The sequence below is a fragment of the Peromyscus eremicus genome, chromosome 7 (assembly GCF_949786415.1).
Source record: "Peromyscus eremicus chromosome 7, PerEre_H2_v1, whole genome shotgun sequence".
NCBI lineage: Eukaryota > Metazoa > Chordata > Mammalia > Rodentia > Cricetidae > Peromyscus > Peromyscus eremicus.
In genome coordinates, this window is record NC_081422.1 from 99,021,165 (window position 1) to 99,033,403 (window position 12,239).

The following is a 12,239-nucleotide window of genomic DNA, read 5'->3' on the forward strand; positions in this document are numbered from 1 at the left end:
GGAATTCAAACACTCCCCCTCTAATCTTAGATCTGTCCTCACACCTGTGCCCGTGTGTACCTCTTGTGTGAGTGTTGCATCTGAAGAGAAGCAACAGTTTGTTTAGCTGAATAGATGCATTGTTTGGAGATAGGGAAGAGAAAGAGTGGAGAGGGGAGGATGGGGAAAGAGGAGAAAAGTGAGAGGAGAAGGGAGACAGAGACATAAACAAAGACACAGAGAGGGAGAGAAACAGGGGACAGGGGTGTGTGTGTGTGTGTGTGTGTGTGTGTGTGTGTGTGTGTGTGTGGTTTCGGTATTGACAAATGCCTTCCTCAGGCACTTTCCCCCTTATTTTTTGAAACAAGGTCTCTCAATGAATCTGGAGCTTGCTGATATAACTGCGCTGGTTGGCCAGCAAACTCTAAAGATCCTCTTGTGTCCAGTGCCTTAGTACTTTACTGACTTAGCCATTGCCTAAACCCTCAAATATATATATATATATATATATATATATATATATATATATATATATATATATATATATATAGAGAGAGAGAGAGAGAGAGAGAGAGAGAGAGAGAGAGGTGGGGGAGTGTATGTGTGAATGTGTATACTTGTGTTTATGTGTGTGTGTGTGTGTGTGTGTGTGTGTGTGTGTGAACTCTGGGACTTGGAATTTTGTTTTCTCCTTCCATCATGTAGGACTGGGGATCAAACTCAAAAGTCAATAGGAATAGATAGAGGCAAGCACCTTTACCCACCAGCCATCAGTCTAAGAAGCATGGAACCTTCAGACAGATGGACTGCTTCATTTACTCACACCACTTCCTCCTCAGTGTTCTCCAAAGTGCTTCTTCTTACAATTCAGAATAGATCTCTTATTGACTTGGCTGATCTCTGGGTGACTGCATAGATGTTCACGGCCTCCACTACCATCCAACATGGCGCCAGGTACCTAGAAGATGCATCATAAATTTCTTGCATTGAAAGGTTGCAGGGTGGAGACATCCAGCACTCCTGCCTTCCTTGAATTTGTTGAGATATTTAAAAGGCTGGATAATGCCATGGCAAGCAGAACAGTGATTATGCACTTACTCTTAATGGCCTTGGGACAAGCTCTGCTCAATTGGCTCCCCTGTGAACTCCAGCTGATTTCCTTCCCTCTTGAGCTCTCTATTGTCTTGGTGTTGTTTGCAACTCATTCAGAAACTAATTAAGTTTCAGGATCAGTCTGTCCTGTAAGAGAGTGTGGATATGCTGAAGTGGTAGTTTTTTTATACCTTAAATTATCTGAGTGAAAGGACAATTATAATTTACTTCTAAAATTGGCCAAAAGTCAGCTTTCATCAAAATAATTCTCAGCAGACATTAGTCTCTGTAAAACCAGGGTGTTGTATGAAAGGCAACAAAGAGGATTTAAATAGGCCATGGAAAATGTATTGATAATCTGGCCATATTAATCCCAGGCTCTAACAGAGTGTGAAATTACTTGTTTATTCCACTTATCCCGGGCCATAGGGGAAGCTGATCAGTGGTTGACAGAGCTACACTTTGTGATCACCTTTCAGCTGTGAGCTTCAGCTGGGTCGAGGCCAAACAATCTGACTTCCCTGTATATGTCCCATCTCTAGAGTCAAGGTCAGGGTTGCTGTTCCCTCTGAGCAGGCTTGGGTACTTATATATTCATGTGATCCATTATATCCAGTCGAGGCTTTCATCTGAGCCTGAGCAGAGATAAACCAGAGACTGAGTAGAACAGTAAAAAGTTGGGACCTTTGTCATTAATTCCCCCACCTTTCTATCTTGTACCTGGTATCCCAGGAAGAAGGTGGGGTTGAGCACTATTAGGGATGCTCCAAGGGATATTTTCCTCAACTCCAAAGACATGTGTGCACACTGTGTATACCTGTATATACATGCACACACACCATAGAGGGCTTCACTAGTCTGTTCATATTAGTTGCTGCATAACAATATTATCATAAACAGAGAGTGATTATTGCTAAACATAAGATAACAGCCCTAGTCAGTTTGAAAAGGAAGCTGACACAATTCTCTTTAATTAGGTTTAGTGGAATGGGAGAGCTTAAAGACAGTGACTGGTGAGGAGCTTTACTAAGAGTGAGAAGAAGACAAGGACAAGGAGCTAGCTGCCATGATTGGGAAGGCCTGAGTAGCCTCAAGCAGTCTGTCTGAGGAGTCTTGACCAATCCTTAGAACAAAGGATGGGTCTGACTATGTCTAACCTTTTAGAGTAGTATGAAAGTTCATACCATGTGATTTAGTTCAGTATAGCATGCATGACAGGGAGCATGGAGGAGTGAAGTATCATATCTTGAGGCTGTCAAGTCACAGCACAGAATGCTTTTTAACTCTGTCCCAGAGAGAGTTTGCAGGGTGGCATGGCCTGGTTCAGACTATAAAATCAGACTTAAAGGTGCAGATCCGTGTTCTAGCAGTTAATTGCCCTTACTCTCTGTGGCCTAGGCTATGATCATGAGTGAATTATAGTCAGTGTTTCAGAGTCTTGTGAGACTGTAACCTGGGTATCAGCCAGGGCTACTGTCCCATCTGAAATTTGACTTGGAATTGATATGCTTTCATGCTCATGTGGTTGTTAGCAAAATTCATGTCCTTGAGCCTATGGGACTCAGTTTCTTGTTGGCTGTCAGCCGAAGGCTACTTTTGGTTCTTTGCCTTCCTAACATGGCCACTTCATCAAAGCCAGCAAGGGACCAATGCTCTTACTTACCGAGATAGTGTCACTAGTGTAGTAAAATCATTAAACAGATGTTCCATTACCTTGCTGTATTTTAAAGGTGAAAAGCAAACCACAGGTCCAACCCACACTCAAGGAGAGAAGGTGATGCAGTATGTGAGTGTGGACATCTTAGCTTCTACCATAAAGATGAGAACAGGAGACAAAAATTAGCCAGGTAGGGCAAGGACCCCAACAGCAGTTCTGAGAGCATCCTTGATGGAGGCTAAGAATGCTAGAAGAGGGTTCTGGTTCTTGTATCTTTGTTATCTCCTAAATGGGCACCTCCGCCTAAAGGCTATATGTGATTGTGATTGACCCTGAGAGGAGGCATCTAGGTGCTTTGTTGGGCCAACTGGTTGAACACCTCATCCTCCTTTCTATACCTCAAGCCATAATTTGCCATAAGTCCTTTACAAAGTCTCTAGACCAGCATATCTTCCCCCCCCCTTCTCTCACTCTTCTTCTCTCTCCTCCCTCTCTCACAGGCTCCCCCTTATGACTATAATAACTGTTTTTCTAAAACTCTGGAATGGAAAAAAAATGGCTTAGCAGTTAAGAATTCATACTGCTCTTGTAGAGGACAGGAATTAGATTCTAAGAACTTACATCAGGTAGCTCACAACTGCCTATAACTCCAGCTCCAGGGAATCTGACATGCCTCTAGCCTCTGCAGGCACATGCACATCCACAGAGTGCATGTATATACACAAATAAATAATAAAAAAAAATATTAAAACTCACCCTCTGTGGTCTGTGAATTTTATGGTTTGTATTGTTGCAACACAAGAACTTGAAAGCTTGGGTAGTTTTGACGACCTTCACATTTCTGGGACCCAGCTTCCCAAGAAGGATTCTGTAGTTCTCAAAGACACCTCAGTATTTCCTTGTCACTATCACACTTGATTTTCTTCCCAGGTCTACTGCTTTAATGTAGTTCTCTTCTAATAAGGAAATAGAACCCTCTCTGTTTTAAGAGCTTTTATTGCAAAGAACATTTACAATGAGGTGTCTAGAGCCAAGGAAACCAAATGACAGGCTTTCAGAGACCCACCTCTGTGGTGAAATAGACTCTGTGGATACTCTGCTTGGATCTCCTTGTCCAGTTAGTGTACCTAACCCCTGTAGTAGTAAGTGTTGCTGCCAGTGGCTCATGACTTCCCTTATCCTGGAGAATGCTTTCTCTCTTCTCTGCATGATTTACCAAGTGTACATGTATTCATGTTTCCTATTGTCTTTCTACTGATGCCTACCTTAAGACTGATAAGAAACCATTGCTGACTCATGAGCATAAAAGAGCAAGGGAGGAACGACTGTGAGAGCCAAGGCCTTGGAGAGTTGCCTGATAGGAGCTGTGTGCCTTAGTTTGGACTAAGGCAGGAGCTGGGAAGAAATATTCATGCACTCTCTCCTCTTTTTCTCAATTCTGTTTCTCTTGGTCAAACACAATAAAACATTCACCAGCAATTGGTGTTAGCAGTCAGTGAAGGCTAGCCTTTTCGGACCCTGAGCAGAAGGGAGAGGAATCAGTAGGAAGGGGAATAACTGACAATGACCAGCACAATGATCTTTCTCTCCCGAAGCACAGCATCATACTGGTGCCAGACTGATCTTCAGAGTATTTATTCTACCATCCATCACCTAGCTCCCCACCATCCATATCATTTCTGTTGCTTAAAAATGTGATCCATGAAACTGGTTTAGATATTAAAAAACTCTAACCAAATACAAACAAGTTGTTTATTCATTTATAAACCGCTTAAATTCACTGTTGTTGGGCCTGGGGTATAGCTCAATTGATCATGTATTTTCCTAGCATTCAGGAAGCCCTGGGTTTGATTCATGCTGGTAAGCTTAGCACTTTGGTAGAAGCAGAAGGATAAGAAGTTCAATGTCATTTGTGGTTAAATAGAGAGTCTGAGGCCATATTGGACTGCATGAGACCCTGCTTAAATGAAATAATTAATAAATTTAATTAATAGATTGATTTACTATTGTTATATAATAGTTCAGTTTATGGCATACCCTTAAGTTAAGATATACCATGTTGAGCAATTCCTTAAATGTCTTTCAGCCATTTGAGATTCTTCTGCTGAGAACTCTCCGTTTAGCTCTGTAGCCCATTTTTTAATTGGATTGTTCGGTATTTTGATGTCTAGTTTCTTGAATTCTTTATATATTTTGGAGATTAGCCATCTGTCAAATGTGGGGTTGGTGAAGATCTTTTCACATTCTGTAGGCTGTCGTTTTTCCTATTTACTGTGTCCTTTGCCTTATAGAAGCTTCTTAGTTTCAGGAGGTCCCATTTATTAATTGTTGCTCTCAGTGTCTGTGCTACTGGTGTTATATTTAGGAAGTAGTCTTTAACATCCTTAGTCATCAAGGAAATGCAAATCAAAATGACTCTGAGATACCATCTTACACCTGTCATAATGGCTAAGATCAAAAACACTGAAGACAGCTTATGTTGGAGAGCATGTGGAGCAAGGGGAACACTCCTCCACTGTTGGTGGGAGTGCAAACTTATACAGCCACTTGGAAATCAGTATGGAGGTTTCTCAGAAAACTGGGAATCAATCTTCCTTAAGACCCAGCTATACCACTGTAGTGATATTGTGTTCCCCAATATATTGTGCACCTTAATAAACTTACCTGGGGTCAGAGAACAGAACAGCCACTAGATAGACATAGAGGCCAGAAAATGGTGGCACACACACATTTAATCCTAGCATTCTGGAGGCAGAGATCCATCAGGATCTCTGTGAGTTCAAAGCCACACTAGAAACATCCAGGAATGGTGACATACGCCTTTAATCCCAGGAACTGATGGCAGTAAGCAGAAAGGTATGTAAGTCATGAGGAACAGGAACTAGAGTCTGGTTAAGCTTTTAGGCTTCTAGCAGCAGTTCAGCTGAGATTCATTCTGGATGAAGACTCAGAGGCTTCCAGTCTGAGGAAACAGGATCAGCTGAGGAACTGGCAAAGTGAGGTGGCTGTGGCTTGTTCTGCTTCTCTGATCTTCCAGCATTCACCCCAATAACTGGCACTGGATTTGTTTTATTAATAAGATCTTTTAAGATTCATGTTACACACCACTCTTGGGCATACCCAAGGAATGCTCAATCATACCACAAGGACACATGCTCAACTATGTTCATAGCAGCATTATTCATAATAGCCAGAACCAAGAAACAACCTAGATGCCCCTCAACCAAGTAATGGATAAAGAAAATGTGGTACATATATACAGTGGAGTACTACTCAGCAGGGAAAAACAATGACATCATGAACTTTGCAGGCAAATGGATGGAACTAGAAAATATCATCCTGAATGAGGCAACCCAGACTCAGAAGAACAAACATGGTTTGTACTCACTCATAAGTGAATACTAGATGTAAAAAAGCAAAGGATAACCAGACTATAACCTACAAATCTAGAGAAGAGGCCTAACAAGGAGGACCCAAAGATGGATGAATGGATCACCCTGGGAAGGGGAAATAGATGAGATCTCCATAAGTAAACTGGGGATTAGGGATGGGCAATAGAGGGTAGGGGATGTGGAATGAGAACATAAGGGAATTCGATGGTTGAGCTGAAACAAAGATAGAAGGGGAAAGCAAGGAAAGAGATACCATGATAGAAGGAGATATCATGGGGATAGGGAGAAACTGGGTGCTTGGGAAGTTCCCAGGAATCCACAAGGATGACCCCAGCTTAGACTACTAGCAATGGTGGAGAAGGTGCCTGAATTGGCTTACCCCAGTAATCAGATCGGTGGGTACCCTAACTGTCATCATAGAGCCTTTCTCCAATAATTGATGGAAGCAGATGCAGAGATCCACAGCCAAACACCAGGCCGAACTCCAGGAGTCCAGTCAAGGAGAGAAAAGAGGGATTCTATGAGCAAGGGGCATCAAGATCATGATGGGGAAACCTACAGAAACAACCAAACCGAACAAGTGAGAACTCGTGAAATTTAGATCAACAGCTGTGGAGCCTGCATGGGGCTGGACTAGGCCCTCTGCTTAGTGAGATAGTTGTGTAGCATGATCTGCTTGGGAAGCCTCCTGGCAATAGGATCAGAGTCCATCCCTGGTGCATGGGCAGGCCTTTTGGAGTCTACTTCTATGATGGGACACCTTGCACAGCCTTGGAGCAGGGGGAGGGGCTTGGCCCTGCCTCTACTAAATGTACCTCTCCATGGAAGGCCTTACCTTCTTGTAGGAGGGAATGAGAGGTGGGTTGGGAGGGGGAAGCTGAGTGGGGGCAGGAGAACAGAAGAAGGGGATCTTTGGTACGTAAAATGAATATAAACATTTTTTTTTAATTAAAAAAAAGATATACCATGTTGTGTGACAACCTTTCCTGGGGAAATGCAACACAGAAATCTCATCCCAGGTGGGGAGCCCAATAAAGACCAAAGTCCAAGTTGGTGGATCAATGAATTTTATTGTGGTTACTTATAGGAATGTGGATGAGGGATTAATTGCAGGAGCAAAAATGACTCAAAGATAGCTGTATCACCAAGGCCTACTCTGGCATGGTGATGGTTCACAAACCCTGGAAGCCAGTGTAGAGCCTGCAGGTAGCTCAATGTGATAGAGAGTATCATTTTCAGGTGGCTCAGTTGGCTCAGTTGGTCTGGACCTCTTCCAGGTAGCTCAACTGGTCCTTGTTTCTTCTAGGAAGTTTTGCTTCCTTTAGGAGGCTAGGCTTTTCTGAGAATCTTTGCAGCTTGTCTTGTCTGAGAGTGACTTGCAACAGTATGTTCTATTTATTATTGGAAGGGAGGGGCCTAGTGAATCTCATTTGTTTCAGGGATTTCGTGAAGCTATTTTGAGTTGCTTCTTTCCTGTCTGAATGAGCTTCCCTGACAGATGGAATGTTATCAGTCTTGGAGAAAAACTGCTACACAACCACCATTAATTATCTTGAGGAAACCTTGATAATTTTCAGTTGTTTTGGACAACTTTTGGCACATATGACTAGATTGCTACCATTTTAGAGTAGGTAAGATGGCTGATGGGAACCTCATACCAGAAGCAGAGATGTGTGTCACCCCTGACAGCCCATATGGTTTCTTATCTGCATGACAGTATTACAATCAGAAGTTTCCTTTGCATTTGTGGAGGTTGGGTAGTTGAAACTTTACATTACCATTTGGAGCCCACTGGACAAGGTCCATGTGGGGAAAACAAAAAGCATTGTAGTAATACACAAATGGGAAACTGAGGGAAGATGAGACTGTGGGACCATCTGCACCGTAGAACTTAAGTAGTTCCCCTCTGATCCCTCATATAGCACACAGGGCACATGGCCATCTGTCATAAGGACCAAGAGATGACTTCTATGGAATAGGAGATTCTTAGGGAGTCAGCTACTACTATAGAGAGAACACTGATGGGAAGATAAATGACCTGTCCTGGGAAGCTGAGGATGCAGCTCCACAAACTTAGTAGAGCAGACACCACTGTTTTCTCCTTGCTTTGTGAATGTCTAAGATATAATAGCTCATGCTTGTGGCTTCCCTGGTGAACTGCTTTTTTGAGAAGTGGCTGTGAGCTTTTAGAGGGAGGTATGACCAGGTTACGTGGGCTTCAAAGGCAGAAGGACTTTACAGGAGTGACTTGAACTTCACTTTTAAAGTAATAGGGAGAAATATTAGTGATTGTGAGATGTCAGTAGAATGATTTTGTCATGTAAGAAGCCAGACAATGAAAATAATAGCCACCAGTTTGAGAGCATTTACTGTGTCTAACATTGTACAAACCACCTGGCATACATTATTTCATATACTCTTTACAGAAACTTTTCATGGGGCGTGCTACTATCAGACAGGTTGGGGGTCCTATTCTATGTTTCATAGTGAGTGGAGGAGCTAGGATTTAATAAGGTAAACCTAGAACCACTTTTCTATTTGATAGAGACTCTTGCATTATATATCACCATTAAGACTGGTCTTAGAGGAGTTAGAAGGATGACTTGAGGTTTATGAGCATTTGCTGCTCTTTCAGAGGATCTAAGTTTGGTTCCTAGCACCTACACAGCAGTTCACAACTGTCCATAACTCTAGTTCCAGGAGACCTAGAGCTTCTTTTGGTCTCCATGAGCACCAGGCACACACAGAGTTACATGCATGCAGGCAAAAGACTCATACCCATAAAATAAACATAAATAAATCTTAAGTAAAAGACTGGCATTAGAGAAGATGCTCCACTCTCTAGGAAAAGTTTGCTTATTCTTTATGGAGGCTGCACCTCTGGACAAGGATGGTGTGAGCCTATGAAGGGACAGTGGGTATGGTTCCCAGAGAGAGGAGAGGCTACCAGGATGGCAGAAGAACGCTGTAGATTCCAAGGAACCCATGAGAATCAAGAGTTCAGGATGACACTGACCTATTACAAGCTGGCAAAGTCCACAGCACACTGCCTACCCTGTCTCTCCACATTTATCCCGGCTGATTCTCCCCTTTCTTTGCTTTGGGAGGGACTTCACTGCAGGCATGCTTTGTCTCTTATATTGCTCACAAGTTGCACAAATACAGAGACTGTAATCTATTAAGCTATGGATTTACAATCTGTTTGTTTCCTATATTTGAATAACAATTATTTGGAAATAGAAAGGAAGTATGGCTGTGGAGGCTGACGCAAGCTAAGGATGTTGGTCGTGTCCATTGTGCCTTGGTAGATTTGGACATCTCTACACTGAAGATTTTACATGTTGTGGTCTGAGAGCGAGAAAGTTGGCAATGAAGCTCAGCTCTGCCATTAGAATTATTATGTGACCTGGGCAAGCAGCCAATCCTCTCTGAGCTTAAATTTTCTAATATGTAAAAAACAAATACCCCAAACTCTATTAATATTCAGTTGGTAGACGGCAGAGTTGCTCTCATTCTTCAACTAATTTCCCAACACTTTTGAAAAAAATAGGATGGTATTCTCCTCAATCACAAATGTACCTTAACCTGACATTTTAGAGAGCGGTTGGCACATATTTGCAGACTACATAGTAAATATTTCAGGCTTTGTTGGCTCTGTAATCTCTGTTTTGGCTACTTAGTTCAGCCACAGATAATAAGTAAGTACGTGAGTATGTGTATATGACTATGTCTCATTAAAACTTTTCTGATGTGTATTTGTGTGCCCATGTCTCAGTACAAGTGGTGTCTGTGTGTGCACACGTGTGTTTAAGGCCAAGGCACAGCCATCACCCTGTGAAAGGTGGTGTGGTGTGTTCATTTGAACTACTATGAAGATAGCAATAGGGAGAAACTAAATACTTATGGTAGAAGGGAAGGAGACGGGAAAGAACTGCCCTAACTTTATAGGAGAGATTTCACTGTAAGACACCAACTCCACATGAAGATTGGGAGGCCATTGCTGATTTCCCTGCTGAATCTAGAAGCATAGAACATGCTGGGAGGATTCTAATCCCAAGAGCATTTTCCAGCATCTTCATAGGCTTGGCCTTTGCAGTGGAGGGAGGTGTGGGTAGCCCCTATCTGAGCAATGCATGGGTAGCCTCTGTCTGAGCAATGCATGGGTAGCCTCTGCCTGAGCAAAGCATGGGTAGCCTCTGCCTGAGCAATGCATGGGTAGCTCCTGCCTGAGCAATGCATGGGTAGCCTCTGCCTGAGCAATGCATGAGTAGCCTCTGCCTGAGCAAAGCATGGGTAGCCTCTGCCTGACCAGTGAAGTTTTACTGTGAAAGACATCAAGTTGAATTGGGCTGGAACCTGTTGTGCAGACCCATATCTGATGTTCCCAGGAGATCAGAATCAGAGGTCTGGGTTGTTTTATTATTTTATTTTATTTGTCTCATTTTCACTCTTTAATTTTGAGTCCTAATGTCGCAACTGGGAGTCTAGAAGGGCAGGGGAGAGTGGACTCAGATACTTGAGATAGAAAAGCCCATGCTGAGGTTTCCATAGATGCTGCCTTGCCAAAGGCTACTTGGGAAAGCGAGCCAGAGTTCAGAGGTAAGAAACTTGGATTTTACCTTCAGCGACAAGACAGTAGACTTGTCTGCTCCATTACATAGGAGGAGAGTTGGAGTTTAGGAAATTACAAAGAATTGAGGGGCCAGCGAGATGGCTCGGTGGGCAAAGGTGCTTGCCATGCAGGTGTGCTGGTCTGAATTCTATTCCTGGAACCTGTACAGGTAGAAGAAGAGAACCAACGCCACGAAGTTGTCCTCTGACCTCTACACATGCTGCACAGTGAACATGAGCCTGTACTCACAGACACACATAACACAGAATAATAATTAAAAATAATAAATCAGATGTGATAAAATTGATGAGTCAACAGATCAGTAAAAAAAAAAATCCACATAAAGCTTATAGTTACTATAAATCTGGATTGTGCTTTGCAGTTTGTTTCACTAATTCGTTAATTTTATTTCATGGATTAAAATTTTTACTGTGAAAATCATACGGGAAAATGGTGATCTCAGCCAAGTATGCCCGCATCTGTTTGGGAAGCTTTATTTTGGTGATGGTGGGAAGGGCTGTTTGTTACCTGCTTCACTGAAGCTGCTAGCCAGTTGGAAAGTGAGATAATGAAGACTTTCAGCGTTCGAATCTGTGTGCTGAACAGTTTCCCTGAACGGCGATCTGTTGCGGGAAGGGGCGGGCTTCCCCTTTTGAAAAATTGCAGTGACTGGCATGTCATTTTTTTTTCTTTTTATTTCCCTAACACAGAATGAAGAAGATGAGCAACATTTATGAGTCAGCTGCCAACACGCTGGGAATCTTTAACAGCCCCTGCCTGACAAAAGTCGAGCTGCGTGTGGCATGCAAAGGCATTTCTGACAGAGATGCTCTGTCCAAGCCGGACCCCTGTGTCATCCTCAAGATGCAGTCCCATGGGCAGTGGTTTGAGGTAGGCTTGCCCACAGAGACAGACAGAAGCTGGATTATCTGTTCAATTTAAAAACAGAACAAATCAAAAACATGTCCTGTCTTGAGATGGTTTATTCCAAAAAGAGAAAGTTCCAGAAAATTTTAAATAGAGTCATGTTTCTGTTTATCTCACGATGTTTTAATATGGCTGTTTTGAAACTGTGATATTTTGACAATTTGTGAGCCTGAGAATTTCAAGATGTTTATGATAATTACTGAGAGATAACTATAACACACTCTGTCTTATACCCAATTATCAACAACATGTTAACAGGTCAGAAACACGCCTCCACCCAGGACACAGGCTGGGCTGGGTAATAAGATGGATGCTGCAGAATCCATTAGTTATTATGTAACCATGAATATTAATAACCATGCTCCTAGGATAGGAAGGAGGCTCCTTGTTCTGAGGGAAAACATTTGGGAAGTTGAGAGAGAAGTGACTACTCAGTGGGAGTCAGTACAGGGTATAAGTTTTTCTAGATTGAGGGAGGAGTCAAGGATGACTGACATGAGCAAGCCAGTCCTATAAATCTCTGGACCCCGGCCAGCAGTCTGAGGGTGACCCCGGCCACCAGACTGAGGGTGAGCTCTGG

At 42.7% G+C, this 12,239-nt stretch overlaps 1 protein-coding gene across 1 annotated transcript in view; it reads left to right on the top strand.

Annotated features, from left to right (window-relative positions):
* Positions 1-11,443: 11,443 nt before the first annotated feature.
* Cpne4 (copine 4) overlaps positions 11,444-12,239 on the top strand; it is a 348,290-nt gene continuing 347,494 nt past the window's right edge. The window contains exon 1 of the mRNA XM_059267087.1: positions 11,444-11,623. Within this exon, the coding sequence (XP_059123070.1) occupies positions 11,444-11,623 (180 nt within the window). The remainder of the gene's footprint in view (positions 11,624-12,239) is intronic.